Here is a 24,857-nt window from a genome sequence, read left to right on the forward strand (position 1 = left end):
CACAAAATTACAAAAAAATGGGTTAAGGAGGGGGAGGNGGAATAGAATCTCAGTTTAGTTAAGGTGTGTCTCTGAGATTTCGGTCATAGTCTAGGGGGATACTGGTACATTTTTCCTTTTTTTTTGTTGTATATCTACTTAAAGCATCTATTAGATAGTTAAATTAATTTATTGAAGTTAATTCATATAATTAAATGAGTTGACATATTTTAAGTAGTTAACACATATATATATTGGACTCTTCAAATTTTTTCTCTAAAATTTGAATAAAAAATGCTTGATAAAATTATTTTATCATATGTTCATGTGTTCGATCCAAATAAGTAGTACTAGTGATTCAATATCTCAATGAAATTTTAGGGATAAGGTTCAAGTACTCTAGATTATGACCGAAATCTCAGAGACACACATTAACTAAATTAGGGTCCTATTACCTCTTAAACCAATTTTTTTGGTAATTTTGTACATTTTTTTGGCTTACGTGACATCCAAATATCTCCCACGCGCCTCAACGTGGAGTCATGGAGTGTGCCACATAAGCCAAAATGTGTATAAAATTACAAAAAAATGAGTTCTAGTTTAGTTAAGGTATGTATCTGAAATTTTGGTCATAGTCTAGGAGTACTTGTGTCTTATCCCAAAATTTTTTGACAAACTTAAGTCATTTATTTAGCCAAAAAAGAAAATAAGAAATAAAATAAGGAAGAGAAAAAAAAAATAACACCTTTGTATAGAGAAAACACAGCGGTTTGTTTTGAAGTGGGAGTTTCGGGAAGGGAATTTTTCAGAAAGAAAATGTCTATCTATGAAGACGAAAACAATTTGTAAGCGCTAATCCTCCAATCTAATCACATAATTCTCAATGTCTAGCAATCTTCATCCTCAGTATTTCGATTTTCTATTGCGCATCTCTGTTTCCGTAATAATGTTCGTGTTTTACTTGTAAATTCAGTTAATTTTTCTATTATGCTGCCTGAAAATTTTGTAAATTCATGCTTTGACAATTTCTGTCAATACCTAATTGTGTAGGGTGGCTAGCAATTCTGGTAAGCTCTATTTCTATTGAATAAAATGCTGTTTGGGTTGTGACTCTGTCATAATAGGATATTTTACGTGGATTCTAGCTAAGTTTTCAAATATTTTGATTCTTCTTCCTTTTTCTATCAACTCCAGCGCACTATTAATCAGGATTCTTTCGTGTAATCAACTAAATGAATATATTTGAGGGTCATAATCTTCAGTTTGTATGTGATAACCCGCCATGTCATCATGCCACTTAGGCTTTCTGGTGCAAAGTTGCCCATTTGGAAATTGTATTTAAGAAGGAGACTAGTCCTTAGTGGATTATTCTAGAGAAATAGGGAGGTTTCCCATGATAGATCCTAGAATTTGATGGATTTGCATAGAAGAGCCTTGCAACTTCTTAGCTAAGTCGAAAATTCTAAAGGAAGCCCTTATTTGTAAATATTAAGGGACTTGTGCTACAATTAATATTTATACACTAGTCCCTAGGTGATTAGTATAAATAGATGGTTATTCATTTGTAAAGACATCAAGAAAAATAATTCAAGTTCTCTACAATACAAAAAGCTTCCTTTAGCAAATTTTTCGTCTTCCTTATCTAGCATTCCCTTAGAGATCTTGGGTGTAGTAATCTAGTCTGATTTGGTATAACAAGATTGTGAGCAAGTATTCAAGTGTCACATGTGTGTTGAGTTGAAGACTTAAAAAACAACAACGTGGTATCAAAACGAAGGTTGCGACTAGGAAATGACAAACAATAGAGAAACCAATGTAGCTAATCACCTAGGATGTTGTCGGCAAGAAGGCCCGTAACAAAAAGGAGGAATGTTGCTAATAAGAGCAGGAGCTGCCTCCCTAGGTTGTGTCAAGCAAAGGGCTTATGTTCGAGGAACCATCTGCCGCAGAGGAGAGTGAGGATAAAGTGGGGTCCTGTTCGAGGACATCTTGCTCGGTAGAGAGCGGGTTATAAAGGTTAATGAGGGATGAATGTCATTGAGATATTTAGCCAACACATGGGAAAAGTTGAGGGCACCTTAGCGTTCTTGAAGGGCATAACGTTGAAGAGATTGAGAGCATCTGAAATAACTTGGAGGGGTGTATGCAGGCTGAGATAGAGCAAAGGCAACCCATCACTACCTTAGAATGCAGACTCATGGAGGCATTGAGCACCATCTATACCATGAAGGCAAAAAGGGACGCACCCAAGGAGCATGTCGACGATAGCGTGGCTGAAGTAACCAAGAATGTTATTGTGATGAGCGAGGGTAAGATCGAGGTCCCTAGACACCAATGATCAAAGGTGTTCGTGATGTAGAATAAGTGGAGAACTTCCTTTTGCACTTAGAGAACTACTTCGTACATGTCAAAATTAGGTATGATGACGCCTATGTCAACACTGTTGTGTTATACCTATCAAAGACTATCATACTATGGTGGAGAAGGAAAATGGCCGATACTGAGAGAGGTTTGTGCACCATTAGCACATGGGATCAATTCAAGATCAAGTTCAAGCGATGATTCTCCCCAAATAATGTCTTGTACGAGGCAAGATGCAAACTTAGAGAGTTGGAGTAAACAAGGAGGATAAGCGACTATGTTAAGGAGTTCACTACCCTTATGCTTCAAATTCTCAACCTCACTGGCGATGACTTGTTTCACTTCATGTATGAGTTGCTGAATCAGACTAAACAGGAGTTGTAACACCAACAATTCACAAATGTAGACCAAGCCATAGTAGAGGTCAAGTCTTTGATGGATTTCAGGCGTGACAAGTATGATAAAGGCAAAAGTGAGGAGTCAAAGGGTAGCAATGTCAAAGGTGGGGGAGACCGTGCCAAAAACAAAGAGACCAACCAAAAATGCCCACAGGCTAAAGATTACTATAAGTCCGATTTCAACAAGTCAAGTAGCCATCAGAGCTAAGCTGAAAAGTAAAGGCTAGTCGGGAAAAATGGATGCAGAGGGCCACATGGATTCAAAAATTGCCCCGACCTAAAGAGCCTCAACGTTATGGTGCATGAAAGGAAGAAACAGGCACAAAGAGAAAGTTCGAGTGCAATACAATTGGGTATGGTAGGACTATGTGACACTATCAAGAAGCAATCTATCAAGTCCGATGAGAATAGAAATCAGTACGTGGACCTCACTATCAATAACAAGCCCGCTCGTGCACTGGTGGACATCGAACACTAGAGCAACTCACAATTTTGTGATTGAGGCAGCAACAAAGAGACTAGGGTTAAAGCTCACTCCAACTAACTCCCATGTCATGACTGTGAATGCAGAAACAACATAGTGCTCATTGTATAGCCAATGGTGTTGGTGTCAAATTAGGCAATTGAAAAGTACCTTGCATGGTGCCTATAGTGACTATGCCACACAGATCGAGCCAAGCACTACTATCAGCTATGCAGTTAGTCAAAGGGTGGGTTCAAAATGGGGAGCCAATGTTCATGGTAGCCATTGTGAGTATGGAAGAAGACAACTATCCTTAAGAGACTTTACCACCTTGAATAAGGAAGTTACTTGAGGAGACTAAAGATGTTATGCATGAGTAGCTACCTAAGCACTTGCTTCCTAGGTTGAGGTGGATCACAAGTTTAAGTTGGAGCCTGGGGCTAAGCTACTTGCATTTGCCCCTTATCTCATGGTACCACCTGCTTTGGAGGAGCTTAGGAAACAATAGAAAGAGCTATTGAATGTTGGTCACATTCGCCCATCAAAGGCACTCTTTGGTGCACTAGTGTTGTTCTTAAAGAAGAAAGATGTATCGTTGTGCTTATGCATAGACTATCGATACTTAATAAGGAAGAACAAGTACTAGATCCCGCTTATTGTTGACTTATTTGATAGACTAGGGCAAGCAAAGTACTTTACCAAGGTGGATCTTTTCAAGGGATAAGATCAAGTTTGTATTGCAGAAAAGGATGAGCCGAAGACAACATGTGTATGAGATGTAGAGCCTTTGAGTGGTTGGCGATGCCCTTCAGCTTAACCAACACATATGCTACATTTTGCAGCCTCATGTGCAAGATTTTTCCCAAATACCTTGATCAATTTGTGGTAGTCTACTTGGGTGACAACCATCTATAACAATTCCTTGGAGAAGCATATAGAGCATTTATGAAAGGTTTTCCAAGTCTTGCGGGAGAACTACTTATACATTAAGAGGGAGAAGTGCGAGTTTGCACAATCAAACATACACTTTTTGGGCCATGTCATTAGCAATGTTGAGCTACACATGTATGAGGACAAAGTACGGGCTATCCAAAAGTGGGAGGCACTTACAATGGTAACCGAGTTGAGATCATTCCTTAGCCTTGTTAACTACTATCATTGGTTCATTAGTGGCTATTCAAGAAAAGCCGCACCAATGGTTGAACTGCTAAAGAAGAACAAATCATGGGTTTGGGCTTAGTGCGGGTTACCTCTCCTATGTGGTTTGAGAGTTATTGCATAGGAGCGGGGGTTTTATCCTGTGCGCACCCAAAGGGTAGCGGCTGCATGTTTCTCTTGTCATAAAAAAAAGAACAAATCATGGGTTTTGACGGAGCATTGTCAAAAGGCGCTTGAAGGTCTTAAGGCAACCATGACAGAGGAACCAATATTGGCATCCCGACTGCATCAACACATTCGAGGTGCATACAGTTGCATTTGAAATTTGCCATTGGGGCATCCCATAACATTCTAGAGTCGTAAGTTTAACAAGACAACGGCGTTACACAGTACAAGTGAAAGAGATGATTGTCATTATGCGTTGCCTTTGCACATGGCGACACTACATGCTCGAGTCAAGGTTTGTGATCGACTGACAATGTAGCCACTAGCTACTTTCCTATGGAGAAAAAGCTTACACCTTAGCAAGCCATGTGGCAGGATTTCTTGGCTGAGTTTGGTTATATGCTAGAATATAAGCCCGGCAAGGGTAACGTTGTGGCTAATGCTTTAGTCGGAAGGCCCAACTTGTTGACATCACTTCAGCAAGTTGTGAATCCGAAAGGCTATAAAGGAGGACAAAAAACTTTTTGGTGGAGGATGATCTATTGCTCACCACTAGATAGAGGGTCTAGGTGCCAAAGTTCAGAGATATTAGGCGGTGTATTATGAAGGAGAGTCGTGACACCTTGTGGGCCAGTCATCCAGGCCAACGTCGTCCTAGGCCCTAGGTTGAGTTGGTCTACTATTGGTCGTGCATGCGAGATGACATAAAGTGTTATGTGCGGACTTGTCTTGTATGACTATAAGACAAGGTTGAACAGAGGCATCCCAGAGGACTTTTGAAGCCACTACCAATTGCGGAGCGTCCATGGGAGAGCATGACTATAACTTTATCACTTCTCTACCGATGTTTGAATGTTACAACACTATCATGGTGGTCATGGATAGATTTTCTAAGTATGCCATTTTCATGCCTACCTCATTGGGTTGCTAAGCCATGGAAGCTGCAATTTATTCTTTAAGAACATGGTGAAGTATTGAGGCTTACCAAGGCATATCATCACTGATCGAGACCCCCATTTCATTGGAAACTTTTGGAGAGAGTTGTTTGACATACTTAGCACGGAGCTGCACTTCTCTACTAGTTTCCACCCACAAATTCATGGACAGACTGAGCGGGTCAATGCCTTATTAGAGTGCTACTTAAAGCATTTTGCAAGCCCGCATCAAAAGGATTGGGCAAAGCTCTTGGGAAATGCTCTTGGACATAGCCCAGTTTTCTTATAACTTGTAGTGGGGTGAATCTACGAGTCGTACACCATTTGAGTTAGCCACAAGCAACAACCGCAAACTTCATATTCACTATTGGTCACGTTTGAGGGGAAAAGTTTGGGAGTCACATTCGAGGGGAAGAGTTTGGGAGCTCATCATATGACCAAAGGATGGGAGGAGTAGCTTGACACTACTAAGTCCTACTTGGACAAGGCAACTAAGCGGATAAAGAAAATTGCGGACAACAGGAGCCATCCCACGGATTACTGAGTTGGGGACATGGTTATGGTGAAGTTTAATTCAAGACAATTCAAGGCACCATGGGGCATGCACCAAAATTTGATTTGCAAGTACGGGTGACCATTTAGGACCCTTGCCAAGGTGGGTAAGATCTCATAAAAGCTTGACATGCCTTTGCATCGTAAGATCCATCTTGTCTTTCACGCTAGCATGCTTAAGTCATACCATGAAGACAAAAATGATCCGAGTAGAGGCCAGTCGAGTCGAGTCGAGTCGAGTGCTTATTACTATCATTGCCTCACATGATCGGGAGATTGAGGCTATCATTGACTATCGGGCCAGGCGAAGACAAGGGAAAAAGCCACCGCCATGCTCCTCGTCCACTAGAAGGGACAATCACCGGAGGAAGCCACATGGGAGAGATATGAAAGACTTGTGGCAATTCAAAGACAAGATTCGAGAGTTTATGCAACAACAATGCGCCACAGTCGTCACAACATCAGGTGAGGGAGAGTGTGATGACCCGCTATCATGCCACTTTGGTGCCACATGGCACAAAGTTGCCAATTTGGTGGAAGGCTTACATAGGAAGGAGACTAGTCCTAAGTGGAATATTGTAGAGAAAAGGGAGATTTCCCATGGTAGATCTTAGAATTCCGTGGATTTGCAAGGAAGATCTTTGTAACTTTCTAGCTAAGTAGAAAATTTTAGAGGAAGCCTAATTGTAAATATTAAGGGAATTGTGCAACAATTAGTATTTATACACTATCTCCTAGGTGACTTGTATAAATAGAGGACCATTCATTTGTAAAGGCATCAAGAATAATAATTCAAGTCCTCTACAATACAAACAGCTTCCTTTAGAAAATTTCTCGTCTTCCTTGTCTAGCATTCCTTTAGCGATCTTGAGTGTAGTAATCTAGGCTGAGTTGGCATAGCAAGATGGTGAGCAAGTTGTCAAGTGCACTTAGTTGAAGACTTAAGGATGTGACATGTATCTGTATAAAGAAAGGGAAGGAGGAACATAGGTTGATATAAAGATGTTGTCTTAAGCAAAATGAGATGTTTATGGTCAATTGTGTGACTTGCCAAGTGAAATGTTGTGTCAAAATGAAAGTTATGCTTCTTTTTGACTTAATTTTAGAGCTTTCCTGCTTATGAATAAATGACTCTGCTGCCTGTTTAACTGTAGGTTCCTGGACATACCGGATGACGCACCTCTATTCGGTAATAGGAGGCCTACATGCCTTATTGGGAGTGTTTTCTACTGTATCTTTTTGGCAAGTAATACTACTTCAGTACCGCATGCAAATTAGTCACTTATATGGGAGCTGATTAATAAGAAATTCTAGGCAGGTTTTGCTGTTTTGGCTGTGGGAGCAACATGGATATTTCACCCTATTCAAGGATTAGTTTTCCAGCTTCTTTGCAGTTGTAATGTTGCCCTCTTAGTTATCAGCGGTCTGTTCCTGTGAACTTATCCTCTCCAGTTATATTGTTTCATCTTGGCCAAGTTATAGTTACTATAAATCGCTTTCATCATTTATATTATTCCTGTATTGACTTCATTCTAATTGTTAAACATAAGTGTTAAATATCTGTAGGCATTTTCCAGCAATATCTGGTATACCAAGTACAGAAAATACGCTTGCAGGTGAGTTTTCCATTATACATTATGATAGAAACCGAAGTTTTATATTGGATAAAAGAGATAGAAAATACAAAGAGAGACAAGTATCTCGTATCTCCAGAATAATCTTTTTTGCATATAAAAGATATATTACAATATGCCTACACATTACTGGATCTATTATTTATATATAGGTATCACTACTTCATAAACCATTTAGAATAAAGACACATAACTTCTAGTAACCATAAGGAATTAACTGTAAGAAACTGCTCAATCCTCCATGTGTGAAACCTCCAGAAATTTGAGAAGACGCAGATCATTATCTTCTCCTGTCTTTCTTTGCGTTTTCCTTCTTGAATAAGTATTGAGGATTCGTGGCTTATCACATTACTTGATAATTTGTAGTTTTTGATGTCACTAATGGCATTTTTCTGTTGAACTATAAAATCATGACTTAGAGGTCACACAAAGTGGATGAAAATAACACAGGGGGTCAATGATTAATATCAGACACTACCTCATTGGACATAACTTCTTTTCTCTCCCTGATGTCCTTCTGCGTTGTTCCCCAACCGAAATTTACAGAAAAAAAGAACAGGATATTTAAATCAATCTCTCCTTATATCACTTCGGTTAATATCATATCCCCGTGATGCATTGTGCATATATCATAGGCTGGTATGGTGCCAAAGCATGCATAGCATTAAAGTTGCTACAATTTCTGGTGTAAGCAACTGTGCATTCTAGGGATGTTCTTAATATGGTGCCACCAGAGACTTAGATAACCTGACAGATGTAGGAAGAAAACCTATAACCAAATTATATGAGACTAAAGGTTGGCCTATCCACTAGGAGTATGAAGGAGTAAAAGTCAGTTGGCCAAGGTGATATAACTTTTTAGGCTTCTGGGATCTTTCTTGCCGAGAATGGGGGACTTCTAATTCCACTATTTTGCTGAGGATTATACATTACTGAAATATTTTGCTTATTAAGATCGACAATGTCTGTTTCCTTCTTGTTTTACCATGATCCAAATCATATGTTGTGAAGTGGCAAAATATTTAAGTTCATGATGGTTTAATTTTGTAGGGTTACTGTGTTTTCAGCCAGAAGCTGAAGCATATTATTCGCTTACCATTTGCAACAATTGCATATGGTATATCTCTACTTGGTTCTTTATATGTGTCAGCTTTATTGTGTACTGTGTATTGTTTTAATTAGTTGTAATCTCAAAATATATGGTCAAAACAAGTCTTACTGTAGTGCCAAATATATTGTTTACATGCAGGACTGGCTTATTATAGTTGAATTGTTGCGTTTCAGCAAGGCAGTACAATCTTTTCCTTTTTATGGTTACTAATTTGAACTTGTGAATATTTTTGAAATCATTCATATTTTCTACCTTCTCAATGCCCCATCTCTTACTTCCTGGAAAAGGAGGGGAAGGGATAGTCACAAATCTTGGTTAACCTGAATATTATTCTATTCTTCTGAGAAGCTTGCTAATTTGCAACAGTGAGCCGTAAAGATAATATTCATAGCCTTCTGTTATTGTTGAAGGAGACTTCGGGAAGTTCTAAGTTTGAATCGCCAACTTCCATGACTATTATATTTCTGCCACAATTATTTATATTTAACAATCTGTAGTTCCTACAGAAGTGAATATCCATTTGAAACACTCTTTTGCAGGAACTGCTGCAATGCTGCTGGTCATGGTTTGGGATCCAGATATTAGCATCCTCTCCATATCCACACTACTCAGGTGACGTGCCAAGAACACTTTTGCCCTTTTTTTCCTTGGTTAATGCAGCTTCCTGAATATTGAGATGCTGTATAGCCATTTTTTAAGCCGAGAAACATGATCTGGAGACTTTTCTAAAATAAAATTTGTCATACAATTTGCTGCACAGTGGAAATTTTTGTGCATGGTGCATTACAAGTCATGGATTTGGATTTAAGAACACAATTTTTATCATAGAATTTTAAGTTAAGTTTCTTGGACAGTCAAATCAACCTGAATAATGATTAGAAATAGTGATTTTCGTTACACTCGCTAGGTAAGGAATACCAAACATACCCTGAAAGAGTTGACAGAGAGATCAAAGCCTCTTATTTTGAGAACGTACAGAGAGATCAAAGCTCTGAAGTCTGAAATGGACTTTGTTGGAGCTTGGGTGTATTGTTTGATGGGTTAAACCCAGGAGAAACAGATGGTGAAGGAACTGATTTTCAGAATATATTTATTTTGCTTGTGTTTGCTTTATTTGGACTGGAAAAATACAAAAAATAGTATCTTCTACTCCATACCTGAAGAATTTACACAGAGACTGAATGATCCCCCAGAATATTGTGAGGAAGAATCACTTTGAGTTCAAACTACCCCAAAGAACTAACGTATGATGAAGTGTAAAATAAGGCAGAGGGAATCCCTACTTTTACCTTTGTCGCTTCAGCTTGGGAGATCCAGTTCAAGGACTGAAATTAAATTAAAGTGGATACGAAATATTAAATGGTTCTGTTGATCCAGGCAAAAAAGAATGGGCCAAAATTGTCGATTTGGTCCCAAATCTTTGGGGTTGCTTTTTTCCAATAATGAGTCAGGACCTAAGATCAGGCCGAAAGGCGTCTAGTGATTTGCGGGCCAAACATCGTTGTAAGTTTTCCAAGAATTAGTTCCTTTTGCACAAGTAAGAAAACAATGTCTCATTCCATATATCAATTCTTAAAATTTTCTCGACATGCACCATGTTCAATGGACCTTGCTAATATGCAATACTGCTGAATCATAACAATCAAAATTAGTATTGAATATGTCATTTACATGTGGAGTAAATCATCTGAAGGTTGAACCTTAGGGCTAGATCTAAAGGCAGTTTTGATGCCACAATCTTCAAAATGGTCTAGGCTTCAGCCACATGTGAGGTGTAGCCATTCACACTTCTATTATATAGTGAATGCTGCAATTGAAGGTTATATTTGCCATTGTGGTGGTCTTGGAGTAGCTTCCTATAACTTGATTGCTTCACTATTGCCTTGTCTTTCTAAAATAAGAGGTTTAATGTATTTTCCACCATTTTTGCAGGATAATCATGCTGGCTGAAGTAGTCTGTGCTGCTTCTTTCATGACTCTCTATATTGGTGAGTGACCTCTGTGTCACATCCTCCAAAATAGAGATTCATTTTTCTAGCCATATTTTATAGTAAACCCCACTTGTCTTAGAAAGCAATTCCATAAATTTGCTCGGTGAAGTTGAGTCTTAAACCTTTGTGTTTGACAACTAAGAGTTGTTTAAGGCCGTTAGGTGCCTATTGTAAATTCCAAAATTTGTATATTATTCGGAAACATATTTGCGCAATAACATTTCTGAGTGCAACACCTTCAATTGTCACAGGCTATGTTCATCAATACAATTCATTTGATTCCCAGCCCGATGTTTTAAAGTCACTTTATTCTCCACTTCAACCATCAAATTCTTTGGAAGGACCGAGGTACCTCATGAGATTTACGTTGTTGAATTTGCAGAAATTTTTTACTAGTAATTTAATCACTATATCTCGAGGCAAACTAGTTGACATTAAATGGTCCATTAATGGATGGCTCTTCCAAGAGTCCCTGCAAAATGAAGAGCTTTGCAGACACAGTTTCTTGTTCCACATTTTTGCCACATTTTTTGGTTCTCAAAGCACATTACCCTTTTCAAGTCTATTTAGTATGGAAGCATTAATATGCATATTGAAAAGGAAAAAAAATAGCGCAAGGAATCATTTTTAGTATATACAAAGGCACAACCAAACTACTCTCTTAATCCTTTTAGGATAACTGTGAAAAGCTTATATCAGTTAAAATCTTGACGATTGGAAGCCATAACTAGAAAAGGTAAATATATCAGGATGACTAGAACGGATAGTTGCCTAATAAATTGGGAGTGATAAAATAGTCATATATGTTTGGACACATTGATATTGAGATATAGCTATCCTATGCAAGGAACTTTTGTGGAATGTGTTGAGAATATAATTAACTAATAAAAGTGTGCTCTCTCTAAAAGTTCAAGCTTTTAGATGAGATGGTGACAAACTTCAATAGAATGCAAGGTCGAAGGCTACATTGTCTTCTGAGATGATTACATCTTTGGTTGTTTGAGAAAAGGCAAAGTTTTGGTGGAAAAACTGATGCAAAAGAAGAATCAAATATCCTTGTGTTTCTCAAATGCAGTTAGAACTGAAGATGTGTAGTCATGCTCAGGGTGATGAGATGTCATCTTCTCTATGTTCCTTGGAATAAGACTTCTGAGAATAGATAGAACACATATCTTAAAAGTTTATTACAAGCTGCCTCCAGATGATGAATGATTTTCAGATGTTCACTGGGAGCCTTTTGTTATATAGGTATCAAGATGGTGGTCGACTATCTGATCAGCTCATAGCCTTATTGCAATATCAGCAAGTAAATATACACTTTCTGAGTGAGGAGGTATGGGTTAGTTAAGAAAACTCTGATTTTTTTTTCTCTGTAGAAATAAGGTTCCTTCCACGTTTCATTGCAAGGAGAGTAAAGACGCAACTGGACTTTGAGCAGCTATAGTTTTACTAATTGGTGCCTCAATTAGTTAACAACACACAGATGTCTTCTACTTATTTTTTCACGTTAAGTGATCTCCTGCTATTCTTTGGAAAGGAAGATAGAGTTCTACACATTCCTTGGTCTTGGTTGCTGCAGGATGTGTCAATTTCTTGCGGCCAAAATAGAAAAAAACAACATTTTTGATAGGATTTCAGTCATTGTTTCTCGAATTTTATTTGATTATTCTCCTTATTTTGTCTGAGTTTTGATGTTTTTCTTCTTTTAGCTTCTTGGATTACAGGAATCCTTGAGCAAATATGAAAGGTCTAATGATGGGAGTGCACCACAGGTAAGCTTCTCTTCATTGAAGTTGCTTTGCTATCGGAATCTCCTTCCTCTATTTCTAGAAAAGAAAGAAAGTGACTTTTTGACTGTATAGTGAGTTGTGTGTGTGCTCTTAAGCTACAAGTCAGAAAGGAAACCAAAGAATTTAAGAAGGATAAACGTGTATCAACTATCATAAATCTGAAAGTGGTAAACAATCTTCCACACTTTCCACTTTATAAGATCTTGGTGAAAATATTATGAAATAAGGGTTTCACTTCTATTATTGTTGTTGACATCCAGCTACCTGGTAATAACTGTCTGAACAAGTTTCTCAATGACAAAACCAGGAAAGAGTGAAAAAAAGTCATAGATGCTGAGGATGACAAAACACACGCCAGCAGTTGCATGTTTTATATTCCGTAAGATGATAATTTGGAAGCTAATGCTATTTTAGCTCATCTAGTGGAATTGTTCAGTAATGAAAAGCAACCATCTTTGTGTAGTAATCACTCAATTGTTATTGGAATTTGGACCTATCAAAATGGTGAAAATAATCAGCTGCTTGGTTCTGCAGGTTGATCTGGCCCACTTACTGGCTGCTAGAGACCAAGAATTGCGCACACTTTCAGCTGAGGTATAATTGGTAGCATGTGGTCTTTTGTATCTACAGCTTTCTTACAAAACTAAGTGTCTGTAGAGATGGAAGTACTTTTATCCTATGCAGAATTAACATGTAAACCATTAACCAATTGCTTTAAGAAACAGAATTGTCCGTATAGCTCTCTGGGTGAAAAAATTGAACTTGTACATCCAAGTTCAATTTCCGCATAGTTTAGTCATGAGCATGTTTGCATTTTAATTATTGTTGAAAATCAGAGAAAATTAATAAAGTTATATATGTCTAGTTTCATATGTCATGCAGAACTTATGTAAGGTGAATATTATAGAATACCACTGAATATGTTGCATTTTCTCTTCTTTTCTTCACATGGTAAAAGCTGTTACAATCTAGGTAGAGACTCGAGCAACTTCTACCTTACATTGTCTTCTTGGTCAAAGTTTTAAAAAATAATAATATTCTTGTCTGTTTCTAGTGATTATTCTGGTGGCAATTCTTATTTTCGATGAATGCTCTAATATCACCATACTTGTTTTCGTCATTCTAACAACACTGTCTCCTCCAAACCATCATGGTGGTCATTTTTCCAGATTTTTCACATAAAACTTCTCTGTCTCTTCTTTATCCTCGTGACATTGCAGTCCCATATTGAGTCCCTCCTCAGCTCCTCTAATTGAAATTTTTGTCACCTTTACAGAGCTCATTTTTTTCATGGTATCAGAGTTGAGTATTGAATTCCTTTTCTAAAACATTACATTCCTGTTCACTTGCTCACTGTTCCATTAAAATCTTATTCTTTCCTTTTTCTTAGTTAGCGTATGGAATTCCGCCTTTGAATATTGAATTTTACGGATTTGTAACTGTCTTCTCTTATTTTTTCCTTGTGATATCAGAGTCTGGATATTGAGAGTTGAGACTCTTCTAATTATTGAATTTTTTATTACTATGAGAAATCTTCTCTTTTCTTTCTTTATGGCATCAAAGTTTGAGCATTGAGTCCCTCCTCTGAACAACCCTGTCATGGACAGAGTACTTAGTCTCATGACAGTCAGGAGGAGATAAAAATTCTAGCCACCATACTCGACTTGATTTTTTGATCTTTGATATGCAAACTCAAGTTATTTCACAGACATACTGAAAATGAAGTTATATGTGTCTAGATGCACAAAATGCATTGAAATTTAATTAATGAGAAGGTATAGAATATACTATTGGGTAGCGTAAATAATTTTGTATTTAATTATTGAATAATTACTTTACTGTATTAAGCATAGAGAAAAATCATGTATCATATGTACGTAGAGGCATTGCCCACCACTATATATAAAGAGTCATCTTCTACATCGTTAATCGTCAATTTGACAAGTTTCTCATTTTTCCTTTATTTTCACAATTTTCATATTTCTTTTCCTCTTTCTTATGTCCTTCCCGTATACATGAGTGCGCATTAGTCTAAATGGTGAATGGTGTAGACTATCTTCGTTTTGGTCTACCTTAATGGATTTTTTCCGCATTGAATACTCGTTCCTTTCAAAGGAAATACTCAGAACTTATTTTCCTTAAAAGTACTACATATTGTATTGTTACTTTAAATATAATATTCATTTTGATTGTCTCTCAAGTTTTATTGTATCGTATCGTTAAATCGTCATTGTGTAACGACGAAAAGTCCCATTATATGTAATGAATAATTTGGTGTGGTCGCGTCATTACCTTTTTTTCTCATTTTTCCTTTGCTTATCATTTAATAATCCTATTTTATCATTTACCCTACCTTTTCTATAATAACTCTACCCTGTACCTACTTTTCTTTATTATATAGGTTTATCCTCCAGATTTTGATGTTTGTCATTATTTAACACAACATTGTATTCTTCAAAACAATGCAGTACAATACAATACAATATAATATGATACGTAACAACCATCCAAACAAGCTATTAGAGACAACTATTTATGTTCCTTGTACCCAATGACTGCCTTGCTTGTTTAGGCATCGTAAAAAGCCTAATATTTTGAGAAAGTAAAATTCTACCACATCATACGACATAAAAGGTTCATTTTACTGTTTGAATAATTTTTTCTCGTTTATCAGCATCGAAAGTGAAAATCCTTGTGGTCCACATAATCTCCCGGTCATATTATCTCAACTCTTCAACTGAAATCATAAGTATCAGGCTATATCAAATGTGGACATCCAATTTAGGACTGTGGATTTACTAGTCATCAGAGGTTTGTTTTTAATAGCATCTCCTGGCATAGTTTTGTGAAATTATAGTTCTCTAGAAAAAGAGTTTCTCCATCTAGTTCTTGTTGTTGCTACTTAAATTTTTTTATCTTAATTTATTAAATTTCTCCTGCACTGCATCTAGTCAAAAAGAAGAGAAAGCTCTTATGGATGCAATTACACTTCATAGTTTGACACGTACATATGGTGTTCTTGTTGTTGAATTTAATTTGAGAAATTAAGCATACATTAGGTGACAGAAACTACAGAACGATACATCTATAGTATCAATACAGATCTGATCAAAGATATGAACATCATATGGGGTTGCTCTAATCATGGCATTTCTTATTTTAAGGTCTTGAGGATTAACTTAACTTGGGTGTGTTCTGTATGGGCATCCAGGTGCTCCTAGTATCTTATTTAAAACTCTTTAAGAATCATTGTATAGGGTTCTGGGAAGGGGTTTAAGCACCCTTTCAATGCTTGTAAAGTTCCAACTTAGCACCTTTTTCTGGGCCGGCTAAGTTTTTATTGCATTGAACTGTTACTTGTCTAAAAAAAAAAGAATAAGTTCTATCTTGGATCTGTCATAAGTGGGAGTCCATTGGATACAGCTCATGCCTTGATGGAACTATAATCTACTCCCGCTTAGATCTTTACATGCGGTGTGACCATTGCTTTTGAGTTCATATGATTCTTCTGTTGTTTTCCCCGGTTCTGTTTTGGTATTAGTGGAGGGGATTGCTTTCAAGGACGGATGTAATTTATTTGTCTCTGATATTTCTTCTTTCCAAGTAGAAGTTTACCTCAGTATTTGTTATCCTTTTAGGGGTCGTTTGGTAGAGTGCATTAAGAAAAATAATGCATGTATTAACNTGTAATTTATTTGTCTCTGATATTTCTTCTTTCCAAGTAGAAGTTTACCTCAGTATTTGTTATCCTTTTAGGGGTCGTTTGGTAGAGTGTATTAGGAAAAATAATGCATGTATTAACTTTGTGTATTACTACTACCTTGTTTGGTACTCTTTTTCAACCTATGTGTAACTAATACTTGCATTAGTTATACACTCTAATGTGTATTAAGATGTGCATTGCTAATACCATGGATTTCTAGGTATTAGCAATGCAATGATTTTAATGCATGCATTAAAATGATAAAAGACCCAATTGTCCCTCAAAACCTTTTTTTTACATCTTTTCCACCATAAAAGTGGAGGGTATCTTTGTAAATAATTTTTTTAATGCAATACATACTATATTTAATGCATCAAACCAAACAATGCATGAAAATAATCTATATATAATTAATGCAAGCATAATTAATACATGCATTACTAAAACACTCTATTTAGCATTATTCTTATATATTCTACCAAACGACCCCTATTGTTTTGCTATTATCTGCTGAAAGATTTCTGTTTCAGATAGATCAATTGCAATCTGAGCTTAGGCTTGCTCGATCTCTGATAGATGAGAAAGATGCTGAGATGCAGCGCATTCGCAGTACAAACAATCAGGTGTGTTAGAAAATTATTTGGAACATAAAGTTTTTTTTGTTGTTTAAATGCAAAATATTTGGTGTATTCAGAGATGGGTTCCCTTTTTCATGGAGAACTGTCATGTTATACGTAAGATGCACTTCGTGCTGCTCGTTTGTCTTCCTTGGCTGCAACTGTTGATTCTTTTCGATTAAGAATGAACTATGATGTGTATTTGGTTAGGATGTAGCCATTAACAACCCAAAAGAACAATCCAAATTTGGAAGGCAACAGTCATCAATGTGTGATACCTTTTTGTTTTTTTTTTCCTGATCTTAGGATGGTCTCTGCTGTGGTTACTTAGTTTTCCTGCTATGGGTGTGCCCCGGTTTTTTTAGCCATCTAGGTGTTCCATTGCACGAGTCCTATAAGGCTAGTCTGGTTCGAGTTAACCCCCGACAGTTGTTCCAAACATACATTGATTTTAGGCTTGATTTTATAAACATGACTCTTCTATTAGGATTAAACCTTTCTGCTTTTCGTCAGATAAAATTTTTGAGGTTCTTGTAATTTTCTATATTACGCAAATTGACTTCCTTTGCTCTTTTTTTTTTTCATGTACAGAAGTAGCGGTTACAGTTATTACCAAGTGTTATTCTAACTCCATTTTCCATCTTGTTTTAGTTTCCATAATCTTGCTATCTTCTTTTACACCAGAAGGTTGCGTGATATTTCCTTTTATTTTGGGTGTTTTGTTACAGTATGTTGAGGAAAATGAGAGGCTTAGAACAATTCTAGGGGAATGGAGCTGCCGAGCAGCGAAGGTAGTGTTTTATCAATTATTATTATTATTATATCATGTAGCTAAGTAGATATTATCATTTCCCTAGGGTTAAAAACTAATGTATATAGTATTGTTGTCGGAAAGCTTGAACGTGCTTTGGAGCTCGAAAGGATATCAAACTTGGAATTGCAGAAAAAAATAACAACACTGAAAAGCCAATCGTATGAATAAACTCCAACTAAAGTAGCTGCTAGGTTAGCAACTTGCTACTGCTCAATAGACTAGCAAATTCTTTGTTCTTTTTGTTCTTATGAACTGGGAAGGAAGTTGTGCTCTATGCTCAGACTACACCATTCTAGGTTTGATCATGAGAAGTATGATGAATGCAACATTTTGATCCTCCCAGCTAATGTATGTTCCTGCACATTTTCATTTTGTTTCCTACAGCTAATGTTTACATTTGTTGACAGTTTTAGTACCATTTGTTTCTTACTAATTTTTACTGTATGAAGAGTGCTACAAAAATGAATATACCCAGCTAAAATTTACACTATTGAAACACACAGTAGGCGTTTAGTTCTCAGGATGCTGTGAGATGCGATGATATTGTGGTATTGCAAACTTGCAAGATAGAAAAGGGATTGCAAGAATACAAGCTACTTCCACAGCTGGAGGGGTTACCTCCTTTCTCTCTTAAGTTAAACTTAAGCACATTGAAACAAAATTGTTACCTTACCAACCATAACTGAAAAGGCATTAGACTTTTTTGCAACTGAACAAAATCGGAAAACATGTTTTTAACCATGTTTACAGGCTACAGAGTGAAAAATTATACTGGGAATTTATGCGGGAGTTGTTTCAAGACTCTAAATTACAGGGGAAATAACTCAATAGACCATGGAGATATGATGATTCTCTGACTGCAAGGGGCTTGGGGAAGAGGCAGAGGTTGATGAGGCAGTTCTGCATAGCTCCTTGGCAGTGTGACAAACTAAAGCTCTAAAATCCAAACAGCTCAGACTATTTCCATAGATTACATTACAACGCCAGTTTGCTTGTATTTTCTCTTGATACACTTGCACAACTCAAGAGTTCTACTTTGGCATGCAAATTAAGGCAAAAACCTCTGCATGCCCGGGTTCCACTCACAATTGGGAAACATGATTAGTTTCATTTAGAAATAGACAGCCAAAGATATAGTTGTAGAACTCTTTTCCTTTAACAGTTTCTCCTCCACCGACGACAGCTTCAGTGTCATATGTGACTGCCCTAGTACAGTCTGGGCAGTAGGTAATCTGCATCCAAAAAATATCCATCTGGTTTTAAAGTTCATCATTGCAGATTGTGCTTAACAAGTGGGAGGGTGCATTTTCTGTCTTAATAAGATACGATGACACAGGAAAATCCAAAAGATTGACAAAAGCAATGACCAGTAGTAGCAAGGTCATGCTTTGAGCAGTCATCTTTCAGGAACTACTAAACATTGAAAATGCTACAATAGAGGTAGTATAGCTGTCATACCTCCAATAATTTAGGCTGAAAATGGCTATCAAGCATGACATCAACCCCATACATTGCCCTAGATTTGCTATGATGCATTTCTGGATGCACAGCAGCTGCTGCTTCAAAAGCCGATTTGATCATATTTCTAATCCTTGAGTGGATATCCAGCCAGTTGACTGCAACATAGACGAGTAAGACTAGTAACTAAAACACTATGTCCTGCTAAATTAACAATATATGGAAGGAGGAAATCAAAGTATTGATAGTGAAAAGAAATACCCTCACCCTCATGTTCTTTCTCAAATTCTTTCACAAAATCTGGTGTGTTCATATGGTTCAACTTGCCTCTGTAGTTCTATAGGAGAATATTATGTGAAATGTCACGAACCAAGTCAGGGAATTAAATCATGCAATTACATTAAATAAAATACTCAAATTAATAATGCAACTCCACAATTAACAAATAGGGGAAGCAAGTAACCATTCCTTACCATAACAGTGAAATGAGTCTCATATTGATCAAAGCTATGTTTCTCCAAAGTGTATGCGTTGTTTGCCAATCTAACCTGAAAGGAAAATGTGAACAAAATCAGCCAGAGACAAGAAAACAAATCTTAACGAAGGCATTTTATATGTTATGATGTAAAGTATCTTAGTGAAACTGTTCTCTTTTCAACCACTCATGAGAACACCTACACCACTGAATATGTACATACCCAGAAAACTTCTGCAAGGAAGATCTCCAAGGGATTCATACTGCGAACCAAGACAATATATCGGAGATCAAATTTTCTCCCTTTAAATAGAGCTGGATGCTCAATGTACTTCTGACAGATTTTTGGGCCAGTTTCCATGAGACGAATAATAGCAGATAGATTGCTATTTATTGTCGTATCAATAGTTCTTGCCATGTTCCATGGCTTCAAGATCCACAAATTGTCTAGTTTCTCTCTTTCACGTACGTGAAAATCTCCAATAAGTTGACTTAGCTGTGTCTCAAGATTATAAGTAGGCTGAAGCCATTCGACCAACCCATGAGCCTGCTAAGTGGACAAATTTCAGCATCAGCATTCTGCATAAAGAACAAGTGCTCAACCACTATAAGTAAACATGATATCTATGATGACCTTCTGAATAGTTTTGGCCAAGTGATGTTTCATAACCAGGCAAGCCTCAAATGGAAATTGATTTATGTATTGTTCATCATTTATTCCTGTTGCCTTCTTTGTCTCCTCATCTATCTGCATGCTTGTCCATATAATGTCTGCATCTTTGGGCTCAGTTGCTACAAACACCACCAGTAATGTTCAAGCTAATTTATGAGTACAGTCTTGTGCAGTGTTTTGGGAAGCGAGAAGCGGAAAAAAGCGACGAGGGCTCGCTTCACAGAAGCGAGAAGCGAAGCGCACACTTTTTTTAAGTAAAGCGATATTTAGTATAAAAATAAAAAAATATTAAATAACTGAATAGAGGTAATATATTGTAGATTAAAAGTAAATAGATAGTCAATAATCCTCACAAGTCATAACATATAAAGTAAAAACATAATTAAATCACAAAAAATGCATCAATAAAAATATAGAAAAACACACAGCAGCAACCAAAAAAAAAAGTAGCAGATCAGTCGCAGCAGCCTCGCAGAGAAGAAGAAGAGAACTTACAGCAGTGACCTGGCAGCAACCAAAAATAGAAACAAACGTCGCAGAGCAGCCACAAAGAAGAAGAGAAGAAGAGAACTTACAGCAGCAGTCCAAAATATAAATTTGAAGTCGCGAAAGAGGTATGTGAAGTCGTGTAAGGATTTCAGAAATTAAAAAAAAAAAAAACCTTACAATTTTTTTTAAAAAAAACCCTAATTAGCGCTTTTTCAAATTAAGCGCGCTTTTTCACGCTTTCGCTTTTCTTGCGCTTCTCGCTTCTACAGTAGAAGCAAGCGCTTTTTCAATGTCGCCTCGCTTCAGGAAATAAAAGCGCAGGGGCTGCGCTTCGCCTCGCGCGCTTTTCCTCGCTTTTTATAACACTGGTCTTGAGTCAGTTAAATGTTAATAAAATTGCACTCAAACAATTAGTACACACTTTCTCAACTGTAAGCAATATGAGTGCACGTCACATTAAAGACCAAGTCCAGACTGATAACAGCACAGAAATAGTCAATAATCTAAAAAACAGGAAATTTTAGCAAAATACACATACTGATAACAAACTCAGGACGAGTCAGATATTTTTCCACTTGAGGTATGTCAGCGTAAACATGTAAAACTCTTCCATCACCACTACACAGACTACTTGTAATTGATGACCCCTGTACTGGGCTAGCAATTTTGATTGATTGCAATGTGTTCTTGTATATTTCATATTCCTGAAGAATTATGGAAACCAAATTTCATGTTGAGCATCTATATTCAGTTAACAAGAACATTCAAATATGAAAACGTCAATACATACTTTGATAAAATAATTTTTTGGTGTATGGAACCAAGCAGTTAGGCGAGCAGATCGTTGCTTCTCTTCCCCGATACCAAATAGGTAATCACGAGTGCACTCATCACCTTCTCGAACATCATCAATCGGCCAAAGAATTGAATAACTAAAATCATTAATAAAATTAGTGTAGTTCCAAAAATATATGGCAATACGCAGAGAGTTAAAAGTTTAATTGCATAATAATTTCACCAGAGAAGCAGAAGAAGTGCATGGCAAACTCTGGTTTAATTTCCTCATCAGCCTTTCCATTGGAAAAAGGCCTTCATTCTTAGGCCATAGGGGAGACTATGAGAAGGATACTTTTCCAATATCCCGTTAAGTAGGATACACTTGCGTTCTACACTGTCGATCTCATTTCACTGCTAAGCTTTTTCCAAGGAGAGTTACTTAGGATACTGGCTATCTACTAGTTCCAACCAATCATCAATACATGTGATATCTCTTCATACCCAAAAAATGGTTCACAAAATAAGAATACAAAATCCCATTATGTAAGCAAGAAACAAGTGATTTACATACTTCTTTCAAAAAATCATTTATTACCAATTCATTGGAAACAACAATTTCAATTAATAAATTGAGAAACCTGAACAGACGGAGGACATATACTTTTTTTATTATTAGTTTCTTCTTGGATAGGTACTTTTAGAGATTTATTAATATAAAGGGCAAAGCCCTGAAGCCAAGAGGCATACAATCTCAGTACTGAGATGGGCATTCCCTGCTACAAATTCCAAGTGGTCATCTCTACACAAGGTATTTCCTGTGAATTCCAATATATACAAAATGTATTTTTCCCTAATGACTATATACAAAATGTAGTTTACAAAAGAAGAACATCCCAATATGTAAGCTAGAAAGCAGATGGTTTAAGAAGAGAACCTCACAGCTGATGCCAAATTGCCCTCTGGCATGTAGAGAAAAGGAGCTACTCTAAAGTTTGGCTTGTCGCTGTGGCGCAAAGCAGAACCAAGTTCATCCATTACATACCTATGAACACAAATAAACATGCACATAAGAGGATATTACACATATGAGTGTGAGTTTAGAAAACATTGTCCAGAATCACAAAAGGATTGCATCATGATAGTCCAGCAACTTTGGCACAACCAAGTTGAAAGACTTATAGTTGCAACAGCAACTCTCACCAACTTAGCTAAACATTTGAAAAATCAAACAGAGGGATTCTCACGGTAATAGAACTTATTATACCAAGCTATGGCAGCTTCTGCTCTCATAGACATTGTTTAATTCCCAATTGCTTAAAGTCCAAGTGCCTAATTTTCCACACCTAGAATTCCTGTGACTTCAGCTCACAGAAAAATGTGCTACTTTTTCTAGGCTCTATTGAGTCTGCAGATACAAATCTTCAGAACCAAGCAAGAGGTAAGCTAGAAACCCAAAGCTTCAGTTCAAAATGCCTAATAAACTGAACTATTTTATGTTGTTTAAAGCAGTTGTATAATGGAAACAGGACATCACATGGAGATACCAACTTTGGAGATCATCATAATTTCTAGCTTGCATACCATATAGAGGTTTCGTCAATCTTTTCTTCATCGGCAAGTCTATACGTCATTAAGTACAACCACATAGCATTAATGACACGATCTGTTAGAGGTTCTCCAGCAGTCCATTCAGGAAGACATGGTTGCAACATTGAATCAACCAGAGACTTCCCGGACTCCATTATTTTCGATGTGTTTACTCCATTTAGTAGAGAAAGATTAGGCAGGGCTTCAACAATTTCAGCAGCACTTTCTCCTAAAGGCCCTGGGATATCCACCTGTTCCATAGTTTATATAAATATCATTGTGTGCTCACACTAAAGAAGCAGTAATTAAAAGAGGTACCTCCAGAGAATGCAAGCAACTGAATCCTTTAAGAAGCTGCAATAAATCGTTAAGCGAATTCTGGTCCAATGGATTTCCACGCAAGTTTAAATAAGAAAGAGATGTGATCTCTTCAGGATTAAATGCCTGAGAAAAAGAAGTAGCATGAACAGGGGAAGATTATTAGGATTAAGGAGAGATCACAACATCCATAAAAGACGGCCATAGTTTCACATTATCTCAAAGAAACTTAATATTCTTGGAAAAAGAAGGGATGGAAGAGGAATTTCATGATAAATTTAATAGCACACTTGTTTAGGAAATAAGTAAACGTCTGAATAGGCCTGACCTTGTTCATCAGATTGCGAATAAACCTGTTACTAAGGTCTAGAGATGTCACACTCTCCAAAGGATGATCTCTTTGATGAGCGCAGTCTGCATTGTCTTTGTCATAGATTCCACCACAAAATACTAATGCCCACTCTCCATAGTTAGATGTAAATTTTGAGTTGCAAATTTCCAAACTAGGACAACCCTGAATGATTGCAGCCTCTGAATTACTATCCAAAGAAGAAAAGGAAGAAGCATCAATTAATGTTCAAGCTTGCCAAACAAGAAAATTGCTGAACCCAACATCAATTACTACTATTAAAAAAGGATTTAAGCACTCACTGCTCCACTGGCCCAGTAACTGAGCTCTTGGCAACTTACCTATGCTCCAAAAAGGGATTATTATTCAGCCAGAGAGCTTTAAGATTGTTGAGACGGGTAACTTCCTCAGAAACAACCTCAACATCCCTCAGATTGTTGCCGCACAGGCTCAGTGCCAGTAAGTTCTGATGCAAGAAATTTTAAATTAACAAACATAATATAAAACAAAGGACCAACAAGAACATCGCAAGAAGTGTGAGGACAAACATAGTGAAAAGCACCAATCACTACAGGTGACTCATTGCATACATACAATGTTTGCCCCTACAAGATAGCTACTGTTTGCAGCTTCTAACCACTAACTAAAAAGATCTGTCATTATATGCATATTATAAATCTAATAAGGAAACCTAGGCTAGCTATTATTATTGTTTTATTAGTTTTTAGTAAGGATCCAGGCAAGCTATTATGTACAAGAAACCACAGCTTGCATCTCTCATCCATAGGGAAGGTGGGAATAATCCTAGTGCAAAGTAAAGCCTTAAAGGGAACTACTGATCTACAGATACACTCATGCTATCACGAGCTTGTACAAGGAAAAAACTGTGTAGTTCCAAGTCCCGGAAAGACACTCAGTTCCTACTTGTTTTTAGTTTCTAATTGACCGGGTTGATATCACATTTTAGACCTATAAAGAAAACGTACCGGAAATTTACTAGGCAAATCAAGAGATACAAGCATGTGATCATCAATGTCAAGTTCCTCAAGCTCCAACCATC

The 24,857-nt window shown here is 37.0% G+C and overlaps 2 protein-coding genes across 3 annotated transcripts; one reads left to right on the forward strand and one right to left on the reverse strand.

Annotated features, from left to right (window-relative positions):
• Positions 1-709: 709 nt before the first annotated feature.
• On the forward strand, positions 710-18,052 carry LOC125876801 (protein FIP1-like). Of its 2 annotated transcripts, none has more exons than XM_049558060.1 (14): positions 710-824; positions 7,166-7,257; positions 7,326-7,434; positions 7,578-7,627; positions 8,696-8,762; positions 9,296-9,368; positions 10,689-10,744; positions 10,999-11,095; positions 11,996-12,080; positions 12,457-12,519; positions 13,072-13,131; positions 16,771-16,863; positions 17,586-17,648; positions 17,753-18,052. In XM_049558060.1, exons 1-14 carry the CDS (start codon positions 806-808, stop codon positions 17,837-17,839), a joined length of 1,014 nt encoding a protein of 337 aa, XP_049414017.1. In that variant the 5' UTR covers positions 710-805; the 3' UTR covers positions 17,840-18,052. The 2 variants fall into 2 exon arrangements, with proteins under 2 accessions (XP_049414017.1, XP_049414016.1); XM_049558059.1 differs by having other exon boundaries at positions 716-824; positions 7,330-7,434.
• Positions 18,053-18,350: 298 nt separating this feature from the next.
• Positions 18,351-24,851, reverse strand: LOC125876786 (uncharacterized). The gene is made up of 14 exons (XM_049558041.1): positions 24,784-24,851; positions 24,139-24,263; positions 23,777-23,987; positions 23,449-23,574; positions 23,125-23,381; positions 22,478-22,585; positions 21,557-21,698; positions 21,305-21,470; positions 20,239-20,396; positions 19,828-20,151; positions 19,603-19,677; positions 19,397-19,466; positions 19,130-19,287; positions 18,351-18,903 (listed from the first exon to the last, which is right to left on the reverse strand). The coding sequence occupies exons 1-14, from the start codon at positions 24,817-24,819 to the stop codon at positions 18,754-18,756; spliced, it is 2,106 nt and encodes a 701-aa protein (XP_049413998.1). The 5' UTR covers positions 24,820-24,851; the 3' UTR covers positions 18,351-18,753.
• Between the last annotated feature and the right edge of the window lie 6 nt (positions 24,852-24,857).

Source organism: Solanum stenotomum, chromosome 9, assembly GCF_019186545.1.
Source record: "Solanum stenotomum isolate F172 chromosome 9, ASM1918654v1, whole genome shotgun sequence".
Lineage (NCBI taxonomy): Eukaryota > Viridiplantae > Streptophyta > Magnoliopsida > Solanales > Solanaceae > Solanum > Solanum stenotomum.